General features: G+C 40.0%; 2 protein-coding genes across 3 annotated transcripts; both read right to left on the bottom strand.

The window, feature by feature from the left end:
• Positions 1 to 5,028: 5,028 nt before the first annotated feature.
• kcna2b (potassium voltage-gated channel, shaker-related subfamily, member 2b) lies at positions 5,029 to 13,333 on the bottom strand. Its single transcript, XM_067527853.1, has 2 exons — positions 12,694 to 13,333; positions 5,029 to 10,821 (listed from the first exon to the last, which is right to left on the bottom strand). The coding sequence occupies exon 2, from the start codon at positions 10,702 to 10,704 to the stop codon at positions 9,199 to 9,201; it is 1,506 nt and encodes a 501-aa protein (XP_067383954.1). The 5' UTR covers positions 10,705 to 10,821; positions 12,694 to 13,333; the 3' UTR covers positions 5,029 to 9,198.
• A 7,827-nt stretch (positions 13,334 to 21,160) lies between these two features.
• On the bottom strand, positions 21,161 to 27,233 carry LOC137139931 (potassium voltage-gated channel subfamily A member 3). Of its 2 annotated transcripts, none has more exons than XM_067527851.1 (3): positions 23,999 to 27,233; positions 22,231 to 22,313; positions 21,161 to 22,092 (listed from the first exon to the last, which is right to left on the bottom strand). In XM_067527851.1, the coding sequence occupies exon 1, from the start codon at positions 26,903 to 26,905 to the stop codon at positions 25,310 to 25,312; it is 1,596 nt and encodes a 531-aa protein (XP_067383952.1). In that variant the 5' UTR covers positions 26,906 to 27,233; the 3' UTR covers positions 21,161 to 22,092; positions 22,231 to 22,313; positions 23,999 to 25,309. The 2 variants fall into 2 exon arrangements, with proteins under 2 accessions (XP_067383952.1, XP_067383953.1); XM_067527852.1 differs by having other exon boundaries at positions 22,231 to 22,309.
• Between the last annotated feature and the right edge of the window lie 288 nt (positions 27,234 to 27,521).

Raw genomic sequence — 27,521 nt, 5'->3', positions numbered from 1 at the left:
ACCGACTGAATTTGATGTTTTGATCTTTTCTAATTTTCTTAACGCCAACGAAAATACAAATAAACTTAAACAACTGACTTTCTGCTGGAAAAATTGGCTTCCATATTTTTTAAAAGAATTAGTTATCTAACATGTTTATCATCGTTTTTCATCCTTTCATCCTTCCGGACAGTTGTGCTATTGTGTTTCAGGAACCAGAGTATGTGTTTCCCTCTCTCTCTCTCAATTCTCTCTATTTTCCAAGTCCTCTCAAAGCTGTTACTTCCTACACTCTGTTTCTGTTGTGCTTTCTCAGTAGACTCACACACAAAAAAGCCACAGAGAGCAGGGGGTAAGCAACTGCAAAAGCAAACCGCGTGAGAGGCAGAGGAAGAAAGGTAGGGAATACAGATTGATTTATCAAAGACTGAAAAGTTTTTACATTTTCTTTCTTTGCTGCTTCACCCAAACTACAAGATAATAAAAACCTATATTAATGATTCACATTTTGCAATCTATCCAGTGCATTCTGATAGCTCAGAGCTGGAGTTTCAAGCCTTCTCTTTTGCTCATGCAGAGCCAGAAGATGAACAATCCAAACTCTCTTTCCAATCAATCACAGATTTTCTCTGAGGTGTCTGATCCATTAAAGGATGCCTCTGTGCTGACCAGACAGATGGAGGGAGAGTAAATGAACTTTTGAGTTTGAGACACAATTACTGAAGCTAAGTAACCATTAATTGTTAATGCTCTCCAATCACCACCCCATTATGTAATCCACTTCTGATGCATACTTGATCACTGTGCGGTAAGAGGCACAAAGACAAAAACAAAGACCGATTAGTGTGTGTGTGTATCTCCAGTGTGAGATGGGTGACCACATTTGCAAATGTGTGTTTTACAGTGTTCTTGAATAAGTAAATGCCAAATCATTCATAAAACAAAGAAAACATGAGAGAAGAGAAAGAGAGAAGAGAAATTGAGACCAGGAGGAATGGTTTTTGAGTTAATGAATTATTTATGGGGGCGGGATATTTTAAGACCCCTATATCATGTCTCTGAACAATGAGTGGGTGGAGGTAAAGAGAGGAGAAGAGAGAGGCTATTTCCTCACTGTGGTGACTGTGATGGTATATGCACACACACAAACACACACACACACACACACACACACACACACACACACACACACACATAACTTCGAAATGGTTTCATTTAAAGATGTTAATTTAGTTTTTCACACTTCCACTTTATGTTGCAGACTATACTTTAATAAAGCAGGGAAAGTGGAACTGATGTCACTTTACAAAAACAAAACAAAACCAATAAGTATCACATTCCTTATTTTCTAACTAACTTTTTTATTCAGTTAAACTACCATAATAACCCTATATATATAATTTCTTTTTTCATTAATCAACAAAAATGATTATAAGTATACTTATTACCTATTGTATTATATTAGTTGAAAATAGTGCACGAAGTGAAGTAATGGGTTGATTTAAACCCAATGCAAACTAGATTAGACAAACATCAGGACAGGTGTGTGTAGACATTGTCATTTTCCTCATGGACACTAGGGGGCAGATACGTAAACAGTAAGGTGATAACAGTTTGTCTCATTGTCTCATTTGCTGAGATGCAATGCAACTGGAATCCACTTGAACTTCATCATCACCTACTTTAGCACAACAGAAGTCTTGTCTTTCAAATGTACAACACATTTTCATTGGTTTTACACAGTTTTTACATCTGGTTTTACATCTGGTTTTTCAGATGTAAAAAACATTCAGTGATGTTGATGACAACCTGAAACTTAACTGACAGGAGCAAATGGACTAAATGTGAAATTCTCAGTTTTTCAAATCTTCATTTAGATCTTTTAAATATTTCCACCTATTGATTTCCTTTTTTCCTTTTTTTTTGTTGTAATTTTACAGTATTTACAGTGCTTTTCTGTGCTTGAAAAATACTGAAACAGAATAAAATCTCATGTGGTACTGTAAAAAATAGTTTCTGATTTTAGGAATGTTTTGCTGTTTTTTCCTCATTGAAGAACGAATACAGTACAAATTTTGTGCCACAATGAATGGCTGAATTGTTCCAGTCTAGATGTCCACTTTCGGTCTAACATATCAAAGACAGTTGGGTACAGAAAGACCTGCATTCGAGAATGAACAAAAAGAAGTTTTTGAGGAAATCTCTTTTTTACAGTATGTCAAAGGCCATATTAAAATGCAGGTGCAGTTTGCAGCAGGGTTTGTTTCGTCTAGTAAAATCACTATGGGTTAAATGGAGAATTAATAAATACATTGGGTAATTTATTTGGTTGTGGACTCTATAGTGACTGATTACAAGAGTGAAAAAGTTTGATTATAAGTTGTGTTGCTTTAATGTTTGGTTAGAGTTAGATTATTGGCAAACAAAATGTGTCTTTGGGCAGTGAGCCTCTGCTTAGGCCTGTGTACCTATTCTGAGCAGGCACAAATTTCTAAGCAAATGAGAAAAACTGTAATGAATGGAGACTGGTGTTAACGTGTTCCTGAAGTAATGAGGCCCATAAGACAAGAACATGAATCATGAACTTGGCTCAGCAAGTGACTTTTTAAAAAGCCCTGAATTTGCCCACCTAACTAGTAGAAATCCACATGCAATCGGTTAATGAAGGCTCCTGCTATCAGGTCTGAACAGTGGTTAGCTTTAAAAAAATAAATTATCCTGATGTATTATTGTCCTTGCTGGGATGCAAGTTCACTGCTCACGTGTCGACCTCTGAAACATTTGCAGGTCATTCATAACTTTAGCAGCCAGACTGGTAAACCTTTACTTTTAAAACGTAGTGTTTTATTACATTCCATTTATCTGAGAGGGGTGATTATTTTTTTCCTTCCATGCTCTGCTGTTGCAGGTATATATTTTCTACTGCACTTTGTACGGTGCCAGTTGCCTCTTAAGGTAAAATGAGAGTGTGTGGCCCATTTTCTTCTTTGTCATTGTAATGCTTAGTTAGGCTGGGCTGCTTTACATCTCAACACTTTGCTTTGTGCCATTTTTGTTTTCGTTGCAAATGCAAAATTTTGTTCCTATAGCTGGACAGATGGAAAACAAAGCATGTCTGAAAATGCCTCCTACTATATCTAGCCTCCTGTACGTCAAGTCAGTCTGTTTATGATTAAGTGTCCTTATCTATTGGAGCACAACTGTATGAAAATCAGATGAAAAAAGAATTGCAATTCTAAAATGCTCCACTCTGTTTAGTTAAATGTTGAGCTTTTAACATAAGCTCAATGTGAACAGCCTTTTCTTATTCTGTATATTTCTTTTCTTAGCTTCAACACTAAAGAAACGGTATGTTGCACTGTGAGTAAAGGTAAATGATGGATAGCAGCCTACAATATGTAGGCCAAACCCATAAATCAATTCAGCTCATTATATACATCAACAGACTGTATTCCCCCTGTGACAGTTTTCTTTTTTCATACAGTACATTTACCTTCTTCTGACTTCCCGCAGCAGAAGTCCCTCCATCTGATGCAGTCTTCATTAAACCTCTTTGAAAATATTTTTTTATCTTGCAGATTGCATTTTTCAAAAATAAACTTTTGACTGGTATATTTTGTGTTCAGCTAAAACAGTATCCAACTACATTTTCAATAACTGTAAATATACACACTCCTCTGACTGTTTACCAATTCCCAATAAAGTGTATTAAGACCTAGTGCTCCTAGTCATTAGTGGAGGAGGTTCATATGAGGGAATTCCAAGAGCTTCTGGGGCCAAAGTGATGAAAAAGGGGCCTCCCCCGCTCCACTCAGACATGTATAAATGTACCATGTGCACGCATACATAGACTGCCTTCCCCGTTGGACCCTGATGTGCTATAAAGAAAGTTTAGGTTGACAGACCATTAACTGGGCTGTATATAAGGTCGTAAATCACGGATCAAATGTTTACAGCACGTGACCTATTCACTTGCTCTATTGCCTACTGCCTCAGATGACATAAAACACAAGTGCACTTGTGTTTGTCAAAATGACAAGTCTTTGGAGAGAAACTGGCCAGGGAATTTTACTGATAATATAGGAATTTTATTATGTATTTATTTCATTTTCTTGTGACCACTTTAAATCATTAAACAAATGCCCAGTCAGTTGAGATGGATGAACTGCTGGCGAGGTAGAGATGCGGGGGGGCAAACACAAGACACTATGTGTGGGAAATTTAATGTGAGTTTGGCAAATAATAGAAAAGAAACGCAAGAACAAACTAAAACAGGAGCGATGAAAGGAGAGAGACAACAAGAGGAGACACACACATTTCCAGATCTTCAAGCAGAAGTGTTGGACTGTACATGGCACTGATGCAGAGAATGTTTGTACTTGTCCCACTCAATGACGAACCAAGTTATTCTCCTCTGTCTTCCTCGCTCCCGATGCCACTTTTTGCCCCCTCGCTGTTTTTTTCTAAATATACCAGTTTGATTTCTCAGTAATCCACAGAGAGCATAAGAATCTCTTAGAGGGGAGAAGCAGGAAACAAAACTATTAACTGGAGAAGAAAATCACACAGATAAACAGAAAGAAGATGAGGAGTCCTAGTCTTGTTTTCAGAGTAATTATTCTGAAATAAAGTCTGATGAATAAATCTGGGAGCATCTCAGTAAGGAGAACAAATGAAAGCCATGATTGTTTCATTTCATTTGCTGTAGATATTATCATTATTGCAGTATTATTCTTGATCTTCTACCATCAACTTAATAACACTGAGCTGTGCGAGAACAGCAGTGTTACTGTTTTGTCAGTGATACTATATTTAAGAAAATAATTATGGTTTAATATGATAAAGGCATGCATTAGAGACTAAACCATAAACATGGAAAAAAGACAACCATCATTGATAGCTCTGATTTTTAAAAGTCAAGTAAAATTATTTTACTTATTTTACACTGTGAAAGTAAAAAAAAAACCTCAATGGTGTCAATCTTGAATTTTTCTGTACTTTTAATAGATTTTTATTTAGACATGAATACATTGTTGTTCTTGTTTTGACCTAACTGCAACATTTATTAAATAGAGTAAAGTAGAAAATTCTAAATGTAGTAATAAAAAAAAAAACAATGTATTGGGAGTAAGTACAACACTTTTTTTTTTTTTAAATCCGTTGGATTTTGACTAACGCTGATATTGTATAGCGTCAAAAATAAATGACACTCTTAGTGTCAAACTTTTAATATAGTTGTGTTTTTGTTTGTTTGTTTTGCCTCAGTCTTGAAAAAAAAATTCACTTAAGAAACATTACTGTATGTGAGAAAGACACGACAGAAGTTGGAGGTTGTCATGAGGATGTTGTTATTGATATAATATAATCAGCAAGACCATTATTATTCATATTAATTTTATAATTGACAATAATTTTGAATGATCATTACATCTCTTTAGATATTCTCGATTAATCTCTTTGTATTCTTTAGAAGTCCTTGCTATAGGACTGTCAAGCAGACACATCCATATTTATTCTGTAGCAATGGTCAAGTGGCATCTCGCCTTAGTCTCTTCGGTACAACAGTAGAAGAAAACAGGTTTCATACATTTAACTGAGTAAAGACCACCACAAGAACATACTACACACATTTGTGACTGTCTGAGAATATAGACAAATTGACCAATGCTTGTATGTGTATTTTAGTCAGCCTGCATTTATACATTCAAATAGAAAACATAGTCAAACAAACAGAAGATCAAGACTGATGACACAAATAAGATAAAGTTTTCATAGAAATTATATTTCATTTCTTTCATCCTTTGCCCCTGGAGCATACTAAAACTGGAAGATAATTCACCTTCTATACAACTTTAGTGTCTTGGATTAGTTCAGCAAGCATACAATTGATCTCCTGATACACAGGACCCTGTACATGGCAGAAGCTTGTTTAAAAGCTGAAGCTTTAGACATTTTAAGACATCATTGAAAGCAGCTGTTACAGTTAAATACATTGTTTACATGGCTACATGAGTTAACCACCAGCAGTGGGTTCAAGTCTATTCAGTTTGTGGCATTGAGCTTTAAGGAAACCACAGATGTTAGTCCTGACAACAGATGTCATAAAGGTAGTTCATCATAGGCAGTGTATGCACACTGGCTGTAAATATTCAAAGGTCCAGCATGTTTGTCAGTATGCTTTTTATGTCTGTATCTCAAACTACAGCAAAGACTATGTTTTCCTTTGATCATATCCTGGTGTGGTGTCCTGTTGGTTTCTCCAAGAGGGTTTTTTTTTCTCTTGACAGATAATGTCACTTCAGTTGTGTTCTTGGTGACACAAGGGGAAACAACAAAGCTTTCAAGCCACATAAATTCACATAGATGCTCCAATATATAGGAACAATGTAGAGAAATACAAATACACATCAGAGTAAAAAGCAAAGGAGGGTATAGGCAGTGTTTATCTTAGTTTCATTATCATACTTTTCTTCCCAACTTTTCTTCTCTTTCCTTCCATTTCCTTTTATCTTATAAGTCAACACATCTTATCTCATGTCCACACATACTTGTAGATCACATCTCTAGTGAGTGTAGCAGGAAATTCCTTTTAAATTTAATATACTATATGCATTTTGTGGATATATTCACAGGCTGTAAACATTGTACTAACATTAAATAGCATATACAGAAAACCATAGTCATTTTGGCCTGGGGTCAAGAAGAGCAGTGTTTTGGAAAACTGCTACCACATTGTCTCTAAAAGCCACATGCTCAGCCTTTGTATGGCTAAAAGCTTTTTATTTCTCTCACAATCTCAATCAAACACACACACACACACACACACACACACAATCAGACACGCTGAGTGTGATGGCTCTACATATCAGAGATACACTCAGACAATCCCTTGGAGCAGTGTGATACACTTGGCTGAGCAAACAATTTGACTGACCAACAGTTTAAATCTCTGTGCATCTACTGGATTGGGATCATGTAGAAGCCTTTGCTGTGCTTTGCCATTGGACACAATTATTGAGTTGTGACTGCAACAGTCTAAGCTATGGATAATGACATAGATTTAGCACTCCCTGTTCTGCAGTCTGTGGCTTTGCACTCTCATTTCATCTCTTGTTCAACCTAATGTTAATTCATCGGTCATCTTTACATTAGAAATGATTAGTAAACCTTCTCTTGGACACAAAACCTTTTCCAGGCAAATACTTGATATGGATTAAGACTCAACGAATACAAATGGGAAGAAGATGCATTTGCAAAGCAGCAAAGCATAACAACACACTTGTCTTTCATATATTGCACACAGTGCTAGTTTCTCTAGACATATAGAAATATATTTCAGTAAATTTGTCTTTCCAGTATTTTTCATACTAGTGCATGCTACAATGAATACTTCCAAGGACATGCAGCTCTATTACAGTAGAGTAGCATCTCTTTGATAAAAAGCTGATGGATACATACTGTAGCCTTGTTCTTGCATTATGTGTGCAAAATGCTGAATTGAATGACTGTACGAACCGCATGGGTAAGAAGAAAGATACTGAGACCACATCCCTTTTACAGCCCAAGATACAGTATGCCAGGAGACAGCACATTTATCTTTGGTGACCTGATAACTGAGCTAGCAACACATGATGTTTTTAAATCTGAAAGTAAAATAATGAAAGAAGTTTGTTTTGACTTATTCAACAGGCTGATGAAGTTTGATATTTTTATGTATAGCTCAAGGCAATAAATAAAGGGAAAGAGAGCAGATTGAAGTTACCGGTGTTCTTAATGAGCTTCTGGATACCATAGGCAAGCTTAGTATGTACTTAAACACTATGATTGGTTCTTACCTCTTAACTTGCAAGAGTGAATAATACAACACTTGAAATGCTGGTATGGCAATGGATCTTACAGGTCTCAGAGATCCATTTTAACTGATAATGGAACTCTTTGTTGGCTTGTGGCCATTTGGAAACTGTCATTTTAAGGTTTTAGTACCATTAATGTCTTAATGGATTGTAAATGACATTAGTTAACTTTACAGCCATAACACTTAAACTGCTTTCAGATTAGCTTCTGACAAAAACAACAAACAAAAATCTCACGCAGGTTTACTCCATAATTTAATTTGGTCTACAGTATTTCTACAAACATGGAATGCTATGAGGTCTAGAACAGCAATGTATGCTGGGCAGTGGTGTCAAACTTAACAGTAATCATTGTACCACAGTTAACTGGGGTTACAGTGTGCGGAAATAGACACTCAGTTAATTACTAAGGATCTTTCTTTCTATATCGTGTGTTTTGACCAATAAAACATGGAAAAATACCCATTCATTTTAGTAATAAAAGAGCAACATTTCTTTTTCCCCCTGCTACTCTGCATTGGTGAAGTCAAGTCAAGGCAAAGTTTTAGTGTGCACCATATGTACAATAAATCCATTTGAGCTTCATCAAGGAAGGCAATGGCAGGAAAAAATAAGGTGGTGTGCTACTGTAGTCCTGAAATGCAGAACCGCACATTTCTTGGTATCCAGAGGGGCAACTGGCTTGAGACAACATCTAGTTAGGTCCCAGGGAAGAATGCTAGTGCACTCACCTTTTCTCTCACAGAGAAAGCGACCAATGACTGTGTGGTTAAAGCATATTTGCATCCTCGTCTGCTTTGTTTTTCCCAGATAGAACCACTGTAATCTACAGTAGGTGATTTTGTTTCAAAGTGAGGACCATTGGCAGTTTGAGCATTAGATTAAACTTAGTCACCAATGCTGACAGTAGGTCCTGTTTTGAGCACTAGTTGGTAAGTTAAGGTACATTTCAAAATAAAGGTTATGTTGATCTAAACTATTGTTATCATGCATCTTGTCTCAACGGCAGCTTAAGCAAGAAGGCCGAAAATTATGGTCCCGTTACACTGTTAGTACTGGTTATTACTGTTTAGGCTACTATTTGGCTACTGTTGCGAGTAAGATGACTATTGTCAAGCAGGTGAAGACTAACTCCATGCACAAATTCCACTAAATGAGACAGGTGGCAGTTCTATGATATGTGCAGATAGCTTTACAGGATGTGGGAGAATATCGTCTCTGTTGACATTTCCTGCAATTCAATCTCATCTGCTTTGGACTGATGCAACAGGCACCGTACATTTGCCCAAACTGTGAGTTACATTGTCAGTCTTCATTAGAGTCCCTGTGGACCCCAGCTGAAGTTACCTGTCTACAGTCTGTCACATTATACATCTGTACGCATCTTAGTGATGTTTACATAGTTTGTGTTGGCCAGGGTGCAATTTCCTGTTTTAATACTTTCTGGTCTGAAGTCCTCAGTGCTGTGGTTTACAGCCTCCTGGATCTCCACATAGTCAGATTTACTAAGAGTGGATCCACTGCCACTCCGACCACCCTTCTTCAAATCGTCAGCAGAGCTAACTTTAGGCACACTTGGGATATTCAGATATTGTGCCTGCTCCTCGCCCTCCGTCTCTCTGTGGTAAAAGTAGTTGAAGTTTGATACGATGACAGGTACAGGCAGGGCAATAGTCAGTACACCAGCAATTGCACAGAGAGACCCCACAATCTTTCCTCCAATGGTTGTTGGGACCATGTCTCCATAGCCTACAGTGGTCATGGAAACAACAGCCCACCAAAAGGCCTCGGGGATGCTGCTGAACTGCGACTGTGGCTCATCTGCTTCTGCAAAGTAAACAGCGCTGGAGAAGAGAATCACACCGATAAACAGGAAGAAGATGAGGAGTCCTAGCTCACGCATACTGGCCTTCAGAGTCTGTCCCAAAATCTGGAGCCCCTTGGAGTGACGTGAAAGTTTAAATATACGAAACACCCTGACCAAACGGATGACACGGAGAATAGCCAAAGACATAGCCTGCTGGCCTGCCTGACTGTCCTCTGGCCTCTCTGCTAGCTCTGTGCCCAGGGTGATGAAGTAGGGGATGATTGCCACAATATCAATGATGTTCATGATGTTGCCAAAAAATCCAGCTTTACTGGGACAAGCAAAAAACCTAACAAGGAATTCAAATGAGAACCAGATGATGCAGAGGGTCTCCACAATAAAGAAAGGGTCAGTAAAATATGGTGAGCTATCATAGTTAGAGGTGCTGTTGGAGCTTGACTTTGATGGATTATTGTTATACAACTCCTCATTTTCATTTCGGAAAGCTGGCAGTGTCTCCAAACAGAAGCTGACAATAGAGATAAGAATCACCATGACAGAGATTATGGCAATGATCCGAGCAGGACCTGAGCTCTCTGGATATTCAAATAGCAGCCAAACTTGTCTCTGGAACTCATTCTCTGGCAGAGGTCGCTCTTCTTCCTTTATGAACCCTTCATCTTCCCTGAAGATTTCCATAGCCTCCTCACCTAATTCGTAAAACCGGATCTCCTCAGAAAAAATATCCAGGGTCACATTAACAGGCCGACGGAGCCTTCCTCCTGACTGGTAATAGTACAGAATCGCATCAAAACTTGGTCGATTACGGTCAAAAAAGTACTCGTTCCTGAGAGGATCAAAATACCTCATCCTTTTCTTAGGATCACCAAGCAGTGTGTCTGGGAACTGGGAGAGGGTCTTGAGCTGGGTTTCAAAACGCAAGCCTGAGATGTTGATGACGACCCTCTCACAGCACTCATGATCTGGCTCTGGGTCATATTGGTCATGAGGTTGACCAGGATGTGCTGCTGCTTCATCTGCAGGGTCGCTGGTAGCAACCGTCATGCTGGAAGGAGATGGGACCTGCAGCTTTCAGACAGGGTGGGGCCAAGTCGGGCCAGGAGATGATAAAGACTCCACACACTTGTGGATTTAGCGGTAGGCAGATCTGCCAGCGACGAGCTACAGGAGAGGACAGAAAGCAGTGCCAGACATGTGTTACATGTTGTTTCATATTACATTGAGCAAGAAAACCTAAACTTTTAAACTAATATATGAGCATACATATTTGCCAGGTGGCCTGTTTTTCGAACCCATTCCTTCTGTTAATTGCAACATCTGTCATAGACTAAAATCAACAGGAATTTCCAGATATGCCGTACTATTGCAACTCTGTCTCCTAAACATTACGTTGTTAGGCATTTAAATAGCTAACTTTAAACACAATTCCATCTCCATTCTGGTCTGACCACAGTGTTTCCCTAACACTGTGTGAGTTTGATAATGCTGCAGTCATTTTATTGATGTGTTCAGTAGAAACATATTTGAGAATTGCTGTTAACATTAAGTGTCAACCTACGATTGTTACATTAATATGAAATCCAATTTCAGTTACGTTTCCTGCAAAAAAAATTTGTATCTGTAGCTTATTTGTATAGCAACCAAATTAATTGGGAGACAGAATTTTTTTTCTTTTTCAAGATCTTCCTGCAAACAGGCATGAGCTGTTAACATGGGTGAGGGAAATCCCATTTGAGTACATTGGCTCCATTGTGTCTATGTGTATTATAGGTTATGAGTTCTGTCTCATATTAGCACACTGCAGGATCAATATTTTAGCCAGTAATACTATATCAGCTCTTACAGGGTGAAATTACAACCAACAAAATCTGATTATATGCTGAGTGCTCTATATAGTCTCTAAGATGAATTTCCTCTGTCTGCATGTGCGATGCAACTAATATTACCTACCAAAACTGAGAAAAATCTCATCATGTCACAGATGAAATTAACAAGTTATCCGTTTTTATTCAGGAATACTTAGCCAAAGGACATAGGAACTCAGAACGGTACACTTTTACCTTCAAACTTTATAGCTTTAGGTATGAAGATGTAAATACTCAACATAGTATTTGAATATTCAGTTCACAGATGAGAACATTTGGTACTAGAAGCAGTAGGAAGTTGTCTAAATTGTTTACAGTGTTTCCTGTCGTGGTAATGGGTCCAGCAGAAGTGTCCCGTACAAAGTCAGACGCCATGGCCAAAGCAGCTTGTCTCTGACAGTTAATAATAGGCCCATCGCCTGCAGCAATGGGAGTGGGAGAGGGGACAAGGAGCGAGGATACTGGAGTTACCCTGCTCGCCTTAACCAGTAGAAACATGTTGTGATGCAGCTGGACTACTGGGGGGGGGGGGGGGGGGGGGGGGCAGTTTTGTTTGTTAATCGAACATTTAACGCCCCCACTTCAAAACAATACGCCGCCAACAACAACAACAGCAGCAAAGGAAACCCTCTAGCCTGATAACTGCAGAAAGGAAGGAGGCGCTGCTGTCGGCATCTCTACTCGGGAGCACCCATGCTCCGGCAGATTATTCCTAAGCAAAATCACCTGTTTGATCCCCAAAACTGCTCCAGGAACTGAATGTTTCATCACGACAAAATGTCCTTTTCTAATTCATCTCTAAGTAAATTCATCATCTTTTTTTGCTGATGGGGAATATCACTAAATACACAAATGGTGCACTATAGTAACACTTATTTCACTGGAATAACGCAGTCCTCTGATGACATTTTAATGTGCAAAACACTATTTGTTTGTCGAAAACAGCCAGTTTCATGCACGGGGATGTTCAATCATTAAATGGCAGTGGTGTAATTGATTTGGCAAGCGCGACGGAGTTAGTTTGGAGTGGCAGGTGCCAGACATGCTTAAGCCATTTGCAGCCCTCTCCAGTGGACAGCAACAAGAGACTCCATGCAAAAAACAAAGCAGCATAGCATTATCTGCCGGGCTACAGCATATGTTCAGATAATGACATGCAGGAATTCACCCTGATTCTCTTGATGCGCAGACGCATGTATTTTTATCCAGTTTGTCTTCGCTTAAAAGGTGCCTTGAGGTCGTGAGTCCATTCCTTCATATCTGTCCTTCTTCCCCTATTTCACTAATCTATCCAGCGATTGTGTCATCTCATCACGACTAACTGTTTTTGGGCTGCCAGCTCTTCCCATATCTCTCATATTTCACAATAATTCACCATTGTTGAGATGCGTGGGCTGCAGTTGGGCATTGCAGCGCATACTAAAAGCTTCTTGTGCGCCTCGCCCCATCCCTCTGCACTTCCACGGCACTCCTGTCCTCGCTGCTCCACATTAAAGGGGAAGCATCGCCCACCACAGGGTAGAAAAGTTTCTTTTTTTTTTTCATTACACGAGCATCTCGGAAGAAAAAAAAAGACTAATAAAGATAAAAAATGAGAGGATTTCAAAAATAATTCTCTGTCTTCAGAAAACGGTTAGTGTCCTGTGCCCACAAAGCAAAATAATATTTTTTGCTCCAAAGAATAAAGAGTGAAATGCAGTAGAATGAAAAAAATAAAATAAAAAAACATTCAAAGAAAACTGACATTATTACCAGTGATTATAAGTGTGCTCTTAAAATAAATTAAAAAATGTATAAAAACTATGGCAAAACATTTTCTTCTGAACTGAAATGAAAGCAATTAATTAAGAGCATGAAAGACTGACTGTGACCATCATGTGAATGAAATGCCAAAGTCCTTGATCATCCTGTCTGAGCTGTTATAGTATACTAATGAAGCATTGTATTATCATTTCCTGCATGATACCATTGATCAAGAAACACAAAATACCCTGTGCATTGTCAGTTTGTGTGCATGTTTGTGAGTACAAACATAACAAGTATGTGCTCCAGCACAATGAAAGTTGTAGATTTGAACTGTGCAACCAAATTGTGTGTGACGATAAAGTAACATTTGTCAAGTCGTTAATAAACCTTGGTTTATTCTGATCATCAACAGACCTGCATACAGCATGGGGATCCACTAATTACTTTTTAAACCTGTTAACTATATGTAGGTAAACACTCAAACACAAAGGACTGATGCTAACATCTCTTAACGTAATGAAATTCATGCCAATGATAACCCATGACTACACAATCAAACTTGATATTCTGCTGCAGACAGAATACCCTTCTGCCCTTCTCTCCTCTACCTTTAAAATGGGCCAGGTGAAACCCCAGATATGTCTTCAGGCAGAAAAATGCACAAGCACTGTGAAATGCACATGAAAGGAAGAGGTTCTTCACAAATCAATACAGTAGTTTAGAAATATGTCCCTACCCAATTGCATTCTCCTTGGTCTGCTACTATGTCACGTGCAAGGGCAGATTCAACATTATAAGCTATTCTTTTCCAGTAAAAGTGCCGAAATATTGATTGCAGTGATGGCATGGGACCACATGGACCGCATCAGTAGCTCACTTTACACAGAGCTGATAACCAGTTGGCTACTCTAGCTAAGGAGCTATTGACACTTTTACATGTGCACGATGATTGATGGCCATGAATTCCCAAATCCCTATGAATAAATGAAGTGGACCCATTTTGTAATGCATGGCAGCTGAGTGCCCAGCCTCCAATGCTGGGTGTCACTAGTATAATGATTGATCACCCATCACCACATTCATTCAATTTATCTGAGTCTTAGTGGTAGGAGAGTGAAGAGAGTGCTTAGAATATGGGAAGGAGGCTGTGAAGTAGAACAGCACTGAGTGTTCTTAACCAACAACTTTATGTAGGTTATTAGGAGGTGAAGAAGCTAAGATGTTGTCATTTAGAAGTCATATTTTTCTTGTTTGTTTTTTAGAAGCCTCCCTAATCTTGAAAATGCTCACTTTTCATACTCTAATGCACCATTATTGTGATCTGTACTGTAGAGTGAGCTGGCCTTTTATCTGTATGCACAATTTGTGTCACTGTACATTTTTATTGAAAATGTCATTATGGAGATCCCCTCAGGAAATAAATCACATACATTTACATGCAATGCACACATGGTGCACATGGTGAAGATGGGTAAAAAGACTTCTCATTTTCTGCTCCAGACACAAAATTAAATTAAGTCATATTGTGTTGCAGTCTGAATTTGAGGCCATTGTAAACTCTATGGTGAATGATTCCTTTTCCATGTCTCTGTGCTTAATGATTCTCAGCGTTGTTGTCACTGATTGCACTTTCTTGTAACTCGGTCATAGTCTTAGAACAACCAAGCCTCAAAGCCAGTATATGTTGTTAATTGTTTGTAATGGTGTACGCTACATGATCATATCCTGATACCATCTTGGCCAGCTCTCCTCCAGAAGTGAGAGCTATATGATTATGTAAAGAAAAACCAAAAAAACTACGCTAATACCCAAAGATGGAAGAATGGTCTCTTAAATACATGATATCCATAGTTTAAGCCATAATTGAACTATTATTTTATTGTAAATGGTAAATGGCCTGCACTTATACAGCAGGTTTCTGCCTTACTGATATCTAGAAGTATCTAAAACTAAACTAAACAAAACAAAACAGAAAAACAAAACAGGTGCAGGTGGCTGTTAGTGCTCAGAAAACAATGGGAAGTTCATTATAGTAGTTTTACCAATGTAGTTACCTGCTGGAGCTGCATAGGTGGCTTTCAAAAGCAACTCATGAAGTCAGTGAAGACACTTTTTAAACAGTTTTTAAAACAATGTGAGTAAAACAATCCTTCTAGAAAAGAAGTCATTGAACTTGACTCCGCTCAAATTTCAGCACACAAGATATCCATCCAATCATCCATTATCTGTAACCGCTTCTCCTGTTTAGGGCTTTTGGGGCGCTGGAGCCTATTCCAGTAGGGTGAGAGGCAGGGTACAGTCTAGCTCAGGGCAAACACAGAGAGACATACTGTACACAGACAGACAACCATTCATACTCACATTCACACATACAGGCATTTTCCAGTCACCAATTAACCTAAGTTTCAACCTAACGACATATCTTTGGAGATGTGAGGATTTTATGTTTGAGGAGGCCCTTAGTGTCGAAGAAAAGCACAGTATTAATAGTATTGCTAGCTGGCACACAGTTGACCGAAAGTTTTTGTGGCCAATAACCCTCCAACCAGGCTCCTCAGTTCTGTCCCAAGCTCTCTTTCTCATCTTTAGCTTGTGCCAGGTCTTATCAGAATGGGACCATTGATTCTGTTTCGTGTTCAGCTGTGCCGATCAGGTGAAACCTCAAAATGAAACTTAAGAATGTTTTTCAATTAATGACCCCACATGGAAACCAGACATGTGGGTGTATTGAGCTTTGTAACACGATATGAAATTTTAGTTTGATTTAAATTGGGCTTTTTTGGGAGGCTTCATTGTATCAGAGTGATTCTCCTTTGCATTTCACCACAATCCGACTCAAGTAGTGCAGTTGAGATAGTTTGCATATTTGTGTATAAGTGTGTGAGTCAGCAGACCTGCGCTCCTAATTTCCCCACCCTTTTCCTTGCGGCAGAACATGTGGAAGTGAGAGAGGGAGGAGAGTGAGAGAGAGACAGAGTGAAGGGGAGAAGAGGGCGTTGATCCAACTTATGACAGTAGACTGCAGGGGAGGAGCTGTGTCCTAGATGACCTCTGCCGATGCTGCAGCAGGTGATCTCTCAGCTACAGCACACACTCACACACAAATGGAATAAGCTACTATATTGTCATGTTCATGAACACATCACCAGAACACATACACACATTTAAACACTATGTTTTGTTTTAGCTCAGTCAATATAGAATACACCAGCACGTGTGCAGTGTACACTTAAAAATTATTGCATGCCGTAAATACACAAATGCGAACATATGATGACGCTAATAAGGATTTGTGCTCTGTTAAACAACATGGCCTTTTTGTCTGTTACAATAATATTCCTAAATTAGTAATTGACGTGACTCTGTCTTTTAAGTGTCAGCATTAATTAATTAAATACATTGACATTTACATTTAGTCATTTAGCAGACGCTTTTATCCAAAGCGACTTACAAGTGAGGTACAAGGCAAGCAAAAATCTAAGTCAAGGAGAAAACATCAAAGCAAAGTCCTATCAGAAAAGTGTTCACAGTTGACGAGATGCAAGTGCAAGAGAGCAGAAAGGAATGTTTTTTTTTTTTTTTAAGAGATTTAAGTGCATAGGAAGATGCGGAAGAGTTCAGTTTTCAGCAGTTTTTTGAATATTGGGAGAGAGTCAGCTGAGCGTGCAGAGTTTGGTAGCTCGTTCCACCAAATAATGTAATAATTTAATTATGGCATTTACATAAGTATTAAAACAGTTATTAGTAATTACATTCTCATATTTTGACCCTTCATCCAACTGCTTCATCTCTTTAATTCTAAATTTCCCTTCCTCACATTGCTGTCTTGGGTTCCACTATATTTAGAGTTTGACCTTGGAACTGGTGAGAGCAGCCAAGCTAATGAGGATCACTGCTTTCATGATGAGATATGTCCTTGCCTTCTGAGTAGAGTACTCTAATATTGATTCTGGATGTAGCTTAACTTTCTGTTGATTTCTCAGGCCATGGAAAACAAGGAAAAATCAATAACCTAACTGATCTGGAGGTGTGGCTTTGCTAAAAGAGGGCATTATGATATCTATAATGTGTAAACAGCTTCAATATACGGGGGTGAATGTGCACAGATCTTCTTTGCAACAAGGTTTGGCAGTGGCCACTCAACATGGAGTGACACTGAGGAAATCTTCTCCAATAACTGTTTTCTTCCAATACTGCAGGCAATGGTTAAGCTCCATCTAGCTGGTCATATCCACCAAATCAGCGGTTAGCTTACAAATTAAATACAGTAAAACAAAATTAACCCCCAGAGCAGTGCAAATAAGGCGACCATGGGGGTCACACAGGGGAATAATGAGGGGGAATAAAAGGCATAGCAGATATGTAAGTGGGAGTGAGGAGAGTTTGAGGTGTGCAGGAAATGAAACTAAAGATGAGGGATAGAACAATAGAGGTGGAGAGGGTAGCAGATAAAGGTCACAGTGACAAAGTGGTGAGTCATCCAGTAGAGCAGAGTAGCATGGCTCTCTCTCTCTCTCCCGCTCTCTCTCTTACCCATTGTATGCCATCACAATCTACAGCATCTGTCTGATTGTTCTGACAACAAAACCTGAGATGACCAGCAACAGGTCACCACATGCAACATAAAATATCTGGGTCTGAATATGCTGCAGATATTATTCTAAATGTGTGTGTTTGTGGAAACACACACAACACACACACACATGAATCTACACATGTCTATGTTACGTGTGTGTGAGAGCTTTACGTGCATATGTGTGTATAGGGAGTCCCACCTTGTCTGCTGCGGCGGTGGCTGGAAACCAGAAGTGACCAGCCAATCCGCATCCAGAAATAATCCAATTTTTGTGGAAGCATTAGCAACAACATCATCATCCTTAGCAACCATCCTTCCCTGCACTGCAAATGGTGTTGCTGTGTAAGTGAACATGGAAATGTCACATAATCTAGTAGGTGAAGGATAATGAATAGTTCTTTATCCTCAGATGTGTCTTCTATCATGTTCTCTATGTGAGGAACATCAATGAGATTATTTCAAAGGGTCCGATAAGGTTTATCCATCCATTTTCTGTAATCAAGTATCCTGTTTAGGTTTGCGGGGGGGGTGGGGGGGTGGCGTTTGGAGCCCATCCCAGCAGTCATAGGGCAATGGTGTACACCCTGGACAGGTCAACAGTCTATCTCAGGGCCAACACAGAGAGACATACACAGACAGACAACCATTTGCATTAACACCTACAGGCAATTTAGAGTCACTAATTAACCTGACCTAATTTTTGGATTGTGGGAGAAAAGCGGAGTAGCCGGAGGAAACCCACGCTAGCACAGGAAGAACATGCAAACTCCACACAGAAAGGCTAGTCAGGGACGTGAACCCACAACCTTCTAGCTGGGACTGACAATGCTTAGAGCTTATTAAAATGATTTGAGGAATTTTAATGAATTCAAGTCAAGTCATACCACTACTAATTACAGTACTGTGTATACTGTAAAATCAATTGGACTAGAGGATTTTGCCACCTGTAGATCATTTTATGCCCTCTGCCATCCCATCCTTGTTTGTAAGACATCCTCGTTAACAATAAGTACTTGTGGTGATGAGTCTACAGTGTATTGACCTGACCTAAATCTCCAGAATCCCTCTTTTTGGCTTTTTGGCTTTTTATCTTTTGACACACAACTTCAGTACTGTGATTACTCCTTTAACATGGATTTCAATTGCGGCTGTTTTAACAACCATTCTGTGTAAACCATCAGGAGTCAGTAGAATCCAATAGCAGAACTAAAAGAGAGTAAATGTAGGCCTTATATTCATCTAGAAACAGAACGTAAAACGAATGACTACGTTGCTCCATAACTTAGTAAATAGTTTATACATAAACTTAACATGTGGAAATGTGTCAATGTTGTGTTTTACTTAATAAAACCAGTGTATACTTAGATATTGAGCAGTGCATGAATGGAACTTCCTTAAAATAACATTAAATGTACTGTATATAGCTTTGACACTTATGTTAAGACTACTACTTATGAGAACGTTTGAATAGTAAGGGTCATTATAGTGCGATGTGGAATTTATGGGCATGATATGATACAAATGGCATTGTTAAATCATGATAGATGCATCTTAATTGTTTTTATTTTGTTAAATGTCATTATTTTACTTGCATTAGATCTTTGATGTGTTGTTATGTTAGTGTATTGTGTTGAGTACTGTGAACGTGTGTTTTTGTATTGTCACCCCAGGTAGAATAGCTGCTGTTATGACATAGCTAAAAGGGATTTAAACAAGCATCCTGTTTCTGTTGCTCCAAGTGGCAAACAAATCTGCTTTTTTTTATGAATAAGAGTATTCTGAGAGATGTTGTAAACAATAGGTGTTGTTGGCCTTTAGCCCTTTAATACCTCCTTTTGTGTGTATACACTCTGATATTGGCTCATAATTGATTAGAGTTGTCAAAATCTTACTTTAACCTAGATCTTCTCACCAATGGGTCCCTGCATGGTGACACACAAGCTGCCTGTGGGGAAAATCACAGATCTTCTGCCAGAGACACAAGCATTCATAGATGACACTGTTGTGTACATACAAACAGCGACAGCTGACACTTACATAGGCAGCCTAAGTACTGATTGCTACCATGCACCTGCAGAGGGCCAACAATCTTCCTTTGTTGCTATGAAGATTTTCTGCCATAGTGCTATAGGTGGTGGTGAGCCTTGATGACATCACAGGTATGTTAGTGATCTCAGCCTGTAGGATAACTTTCATTAACATGCAAAGCCTGAAAAAGAGAGAAACAATGTCAAGCAAACAGCCAAAAATAGAATTAACCAAAAATAGAAGGGTAGTTTGTCCATAACAGTGCTGTCTTCACAAACACCAAAAGTCTGAAGTCTAGAACTACATTACTACACTTCCAGTGTGCCTTACTAAAAGGCAGTTTGATATTTGTGACCACACAATAGGAAAAGGAGATGGCAGAGTTGCCTGTGAGCTGGAGAGGTTTGTGGAACAATAAAGCACACTTGCTCATACACACTGTGACAGCATGAGGGCTGTAAACTTCAGTTAGAATGTTAATATTTACCTCCTCTGCTCAGAGATGATATAACGTTTTCCACTGGGCTTGTACACAGTATGGTTCTCTTTAATGCTCAGCCATGTGCTTCAGGGAGCAGCCGAATGTGTGACAATATAAAAAAGTCTTCATAGTAATAAAATTGAGAATCCCTATTTTTTTCCCAACCAAATATGAAATCTTGGTGTTGCAGTGTCTTTTACCAACATTAAAGAACTGGCCTAGTCATACTGATATAGAATAATTGTTTTTTCTATCTGTCGAGCACAACTAGACTAGAGACTTCTGGAGTACAAGTGTGATTTTCCATAGCAGACCTCTGAAGGGCTGCCAGCCAGTCACTATTGTTAACAACTAAAAGACTGTCACTGTGTAAGGCTCTGCATGGGAAACACTTTGACATTTCCTGCATGTCACCAGCATTTATGTGGTTGCCAATCTTCAGATTAACTCAGGAAACTGGAGCTACACTGAATGATTAAACCATTAAAATATGTCACCAGTTTCATGCAAACAATCACACTTTTATTTTGCCAACTCTTCATCTAAGACCCTGTTTGACCATACTGAAAAGGGATCATATTGCTTATACTGAAAAAAGACACAAGTGAACTCAAACATCCACACACACACAGCCTCTAGTCACATTTGACACAATTTAAAAATACTGTATGTATACACGGAACAAATAATAAGGTCTGTAATTGGACTTAGATATTCTCTAAGACATAAATGAGTATCATTCTCTTCGTAATTGAGTGAAGTCAGGCTGGAGCGCTGCTCAAATGAAGACAGTACAACTGATAATCTCTTCATAGGTCATGTTTAAGACAGCACAAAATAACACAGAACAAGCCTTCCTCTCACAACTTTCTGCCCCATCCCGAAAAACACCAGTGTGCTATGGTTGTGCATGTCTGTGTTTATGTGTGTGCCTTTCTATTGTTCTTCATGTGTAGGTCAGGGGGATAGCAGCAACCAGCACACATATACATGTGTTTCACATATTAGCAACACAGAGCACACAGAACTAACAAAGGCATATGGCTAACAGTCTTTGATTTGTATCACAGTTTCATATCAGAAAATCATGGTTGGCCTCGGTTTTTTGTCACATTTGACTTGAAGCAAAAGCTGTTTCGCAGTTATTGTCCATAATGAATATCAGTTCTGAAAAGCATGGATATAGAATGTAGAAATCCTTGTAAATTCCTTGAACTAAATGTGCTTTGCAAAGTTGCTGGCTTTTTCCTGATTCTGTCCTTTAGATTATATATATATATATATATATATATATATATATATATATATATATATATATATATATATATATATATATAAAGCAGTATGGAGAAATGTCAACGTCTGTAACAGAGTTCCAGCTGAATTCTATCAATGTCTGACTCCCATTGAACCCTGTGATGTTTCCTCTCTCACTTTGTTAACTGCACAATAGAAGCAGTCATAAAACAGCAACTAAAAAGGTGTATGCAGGTTATGCTTTCTCTTCTTTTTTTAATTCTATTTTTCATTGTTGCATTTGCATTTTGTTGCATGGTGGATGGAGAGGTGGTCCATAGGAAGGGAAAAGCTGCCAGGCACTGCTTTCCTAAAGGCCTGATTTGGAGACAACATTCAGGAGGAGTGCCAGGGAATTAAAATTGATCCAGTGGGAATTCTATTTCCAGTCTTTACTTTGGTTCATCTGGCTCAACGGGAAGACCAGAATCACTGCGCCCCTACAGGGAAACAGAGGTTACTGCAGGTTAATGGGTAGTCTATACAACTTAACATCTTTAAAATGTCATTATCAGTGAATGCTGGTAGAAGTTAATCCGGGTCATATTTACTTTCCTTATCAAACATAGTGTATTTACCTAAATGGAAGGCAGTCTAATTGGGGTCGTCAGGAGTCCAAGGAGGTCTGAGCAGAAAATTGAACTAATTTGTTTTTTTCTACCTGAGAGAAAGAGAGAGAGAGGGGTGGGGGTAGACAGGTTGGAAAACAGCAAAATTGTTAGAACCACACACCATTGACAGACCCTTCACATAGCTCGGTGGTTGTATTAATAACGCAAGGCTGCCCTTCTTCTCCCTGCTGTCTCATTACCACTCATGCAAAAATCAAACTGTAAACACTGTCATTTCAGAAGGAGAGAAGAGAAGTGAGCAGGCATCTTAGGGATAAAAGCGCCTCTCCAGTAACAAGGTTATAATTCCCCTAGAACTCCAGCTCCACATCCTGTTCAACTGTCTTTTAGTGAAGATGTCATAACAGCTCGTAAACTGCAAATTACCCATCATAAGAACGTCAACTAAATGCCCATGCTGTAGTGAGCGTTAAGAAAGAGTACGTTGGGAAAGGAAAGGTAATTAAATTGGAGATGCACATTAGTCTCTGCTAATGCACAGAATAAAACTGAAAATGTTTGTGTTTTAGTTTATTGGCCATTACAGTGGCTTCCAGACTCACCAATCTTATTAAATGATAAACAAGTAGCTTTTGTCTCGTCCATAATATCTTTCTGATCAATAGATCAGTGTTTCTCTTCACTGGAGCTTTTATGTGACCTTAGAAATGAGCAGGCCATTTAACTGATCACTGATACAGCGTTTTCAGTGAAAAGATATGAAGTCAAAGACACAGGTCAAAATTTAATGGACTAATCAATGAAGAGGACATTCTGTGGCTTCACTTTTAGGCTAATTGATCTCCTCTAATAATTACTCAACCATGACTGGAAAGGTCTGCATGTTATTTTTCAGGTACCCTACGGGTACTTAGAAGCACTATGTTGACACGTAGCCACACTAAACGTATTCAGACATAAATGTAGGAATACTAGTGCAGCTATTTGATGGACACAGACATAGAAGGAGAGAAGCACACATTGTATATAAGATATTTTTTTCATTTACAACTCATATGACACACTACATTTGTGCTAAGGAAGGAGAATATAATTTACTGTTTCAGTGTGTCAAAATCAGAATAAAATCCCAGCATATAAAATAAATGTAATATCGTACACTCCTGATGAGCAGTATAGAATTCACTGAATACAAACCAACAGAATTTTTTCGCACCCTTCATGGTAATTGACCTCTGGGTTTCTGGGACATTCATTTCAAAACAAGACAGAGGTCACGACCAGGTATGACCACCAATTCTGTTAGCAGGAAACGGTAGCCAACTGGGGGCAGCACTGAGCAAGAATGGGTGGTAATGCTGCTGGTCTCTCCACGCTTTTTATTGACAAAGTCACCTGAAGGTGAAAGACAACCTGGATTCACCATGCAGGAGTGTTACGCCCAGAACACGCACAGAAAAAAAAAAAAAAAAAAAAAGAAAGCCTACATGCACATTTAAAGCGATCAGGGCAGAACACAAACACACCTCCAACTGCTGACAGTCTCCTATATAATTAACTAAAAAATAAAATTAAGATTGAAAACTATAACAAACTGTTATAACCTCAAGCCAAGAGTAGAGATCATTATGATAATAAGGTGTCATTCATGTAAAGGTGAGTCGATCTGACCTGCAGCCAAAACACGTTCACAAATCTACAGCAAAACCACTGTTTTTATTGTTAGATAAACTAATGGGGTTTTCAGAAAGAGAAGTTGACAGTTCTCACTTACCAATTTTATCAGTGGGAGAACAGCAGCTCCTGCCGAGCGCCCGCAGAAGCGCACCCTGGACAGCCAGACACAACATGCTCCTAGTCCATTCATAATTCCACACGCGCTGTCTGTCCTTTTGCTTCTCCCGGTTTAGCAGCCATCTGAGTCGTGCCTCGTTTATTTTCAGGGGACAGTTCGTGGTGGCAATTTGTCAACAGACCTCCTTACTCCAGTGTTGTGAGGGATAGTGGCACGTGGCATGTTCGGGTTTGCATTTTACGCACGCAAAGCGTGAAAACATCATTTGAGACCGAAGACAAGCTATTTAGATGAAAATCTTCAAACTAGCTTCCAAGCCATCTGGGAGGTTACTGTGGAAACAAGGATGCCATGGCAACGGTGACTGGGGTTACCGAGGAAACGACCGTCGCCATGGAGACTACATCACAGCGGGCTATATTTGAGACATCCAAAGAGATGCACGCTCCATCTTTGATCGCTGTATGTGTGCGTGAAAGACTTGTATGTTTCCCCCCTCTCACGTGTGTCTTCCATCGATAACGAAACACCGACAGTAGGCTGGCATCTGTATTGATATGGCGCTGTTTACGCATTAAATAGCCTACTAGGACACTTCACATTAGAAAATGATACGGGAATATTTTAAAGACTTAACATTTTTTTAGTCTTTATACAAAGTAAAGACTAAGATATTACTAATATGTTTTAAAGACAGCAGCATTTGGACTATACTTGAACACACAATAAAGGCATAGCACAGAAACGGTCTAATTGAGATAATATATCTTGAATTCTTTTCAGACATTACATGTGTTTAAGCACACACATATAATTAAATGATTGTGGATATTATACATAGGCTATGATTGACGACTCACGACTCAGAACGCATGTTAGTACAATGTTTCACCCGAGTAGCATACATTTTCACTCATCTTTCACAGTTATAAGCTTTAACCTGTTGCAATAATATATCAGCTATTGTAAAAGCACAACAGGTCACTCCCCTCCCTCAGAGAAAACAACAGTAGGCATGTGTTTTAAGGAGCCGTTTCTCTTCAAGCGCGAATGGAGTCATACAGAATTATGAATTCAGATCACTGAAATGACAAATCCTGATTCTTTGAATGGAGCACAAAGCAGCTTCTCTGAACAGAGAGGGTTCGCTCTTTCTCTGTTTCTCTTGTTTAAGTTCTCTACATCTGATCCCCCGCTGCTTCCACACGCTGGTGTGCAATGACAGAACCAGCTGTGTGTTGACACATCACCCCCTCAGTCATGTGTTCAGGGCCACGGCGGTAAAATTAGCTATACGTCGGTGAAGATCTTTTTGTTTATATTCACACAATTCTGCGAGTTGTTTTGCGTGGTGGTGGGGAAGTTGGGCTGCTGTTTGAACGCACTGTTGATTCCGTGCTCCTCTATCACCATATACTCGCTCTTGCTGAGTGAGGAAGAAGAGCGAGTCTTCCTCAGCTCCTCTGTATCTGCCAGGGGTTGGCAGCTGCCCACGTGCAGGTACTGTGCCTGCTCCTCGCCCTCAGTCTCCCTGTGGTAAAAGTAGTTGAAGTTGGAGACGATGACAGGTACTGGCAGGGCAATGGTCAGCACACCAGCAATTGCGCACAAGGACCCCACAATCTTCCCCCCGATTGTCACTGGATGCATGTCCCCATAGCCCACAGTAGTCATGGTTACGACAGCCCACCAGAACGCGTCCGGAATGCTACTGAAACTCGACTCTGGGTCGTCCGCTTCAGCAAAGTAGACAGCACTGGAGAAAAGGATGACACCGATGAACAAGAAGAATATTAAAAGGCCCAGTTCTCGCATACTGGCCTTTAGAGTCTGTCCTAAAATCTGGAGCCCTTTGGAGTGACGCGAGAGTTTGAAGATGCGAAATACCCGAACAAGTCTGATTACGCGCAGAATGGCTAATGACATGGCCTGCTGTCCGTTTCCTTGCCTCTCCGCGAGCTCTGTGCCCAGGGTGATGAAATAGGGAATAATGGCCACAATGTCTATGATGTTCATAATGTTTTTGGAGAACGTGGCTTTACTCGGGCATGCAAAGAAGCGCACCAACAACTCAAAGGAGAACCAGATGATACACAAAGTCTCCACCACAAAGAAGGGGTCTGAAAAGGGGCTGATGAAATATGTGAGTGTGCCATTGATCACAGGTCCAGTGGTGATAGGATCCCTGTTCTCGTCCCTGAACTCCGGCAAAGTCTCTAAGCAGAAGATGACAATGGAGATGAGAATGACCAGCACTGACACTATTGCTATTCCCCGGGCGGGACCCGAGCTCTCCGGGTATTCAAAAAGCAGCCACACCTGTCTTTGAAATTCGTTCTCTGGCAACGGCCGCTCCTCCTCCTTTATGAAGCCTTCATCCTCCCTGAACTTCTCCATAGCCTCCTCACCCAGCTCATAGAAGCGAATCTCCTCAGAAAAAATATCAATGGGCACATTAACGGGTCTTCGGATACGCCCGCCAGACTGATAGTAATACAGAATGGCATCGAAGCTGGGTCGGTTCCGATCGAAAAAGTACTCGTTCCGGAGAGGATCAAAATACCTCATCCTTTTCTTGGGGTCCCCCAACAGCGTCTCTGGAAACTGGGAGAGCGTCTTGAGCTGAGTCTCGAAGCGCAACCCTGAAATGTTGATGACCACCCTCTCGCAGCATTCGTGATCCGGTTCATATCGGTCCAGAGAGTGGTGGCCCGGGAGAGCCGCCGACTCCTCTAGCATGTTATCACACGCCACAACCGTCATCACGTCGGCCTCGGTCTCGGTGTATCCGTGGTTCACCAGGTTGTCGCCACGGATTTTGGTTGCGCTTGGTGGGGGTGATTGCAGGAGGCTGAGGTGGTCGTCCATGCGCGGCTGAAGACGCATACAGGGGCGGCCGCCTCGCCCCCTCAGCGTACCCCGGTCAACCACAGTCGCCGCCACAGCCTCGTCTTCTTCACTGTCTCACTCACTCTCTTCCTGCGCCTCGCTCTCACTCCCTGCCATTGATGTTCCCGCCCACGGGGAGAGTTTTGGGTTTATAAACAGGCCCTACACCCGCCCACAGCGCGCCGGCGCTGGGTACCTCTTACTGTCCTCCACCAATCGCAAGACTCACCGAAATTTACAAGAAGCAATAGACGGGCGTCAGTCAACACCATCGCTTGGGCGTGCCCGCCTCCCTTTGCCCCCTCTCCGTCTTATAGACGCACGCTCTTACGCGCATACTTAAGTAAGTCCAGACTGTCTACTTTTTAAACAGGGCCATTGCTCACACACAGGGCATTTTCAAATAGGCTACTGATACATATGTCAGTGTGTAATTTTCCAGGAACATTCTTAGGCCTAGACATGCCGCCATTGGTTACATCTCTTTTTCATCAACAAATAAATAAATAAATAAATTTCGTAGTCTACATCTTGTCAAAATCAACTAAACGGATATGTTTCTGCTGATCTTCCTAAATGATGATTGGAATGGATGGTATTCAAAATCTAAATT

The sequence above is a fragment of the Channa argus genome, chromosome 13 (genome assembly GCF_033026475.1).
Source record: "Channa argus isolate prfri chromosome 13, Channa argus male v1.0, whole genome shotgun sequence".
NCBI lineage: Eukaryota > Metazoa > Chordata > Actinopteri > Anabantiformes > Channidae > Channa > Channa argus.
This window is presented reverse-complemented; position numbering and strand designations above follow the sequence as displayed.

Bases quoted from the DNA above. Each gene is read 5' to 3' on its own strand.
- LOC137139931 (XM_067527851.1), bottom strand. From the start codon at position 26,905: ATGCGTCTTCAGCCGCGCATGGACGACCACCTCAGCCTCCTGCAATCA.
- kcna2b (XM_067527853.1), bottom strand. From the start codon at position 10,704: ATGACGGTTGCTACCAGCGACCCTGCAGATGAAGCAGCAGCACATCCT.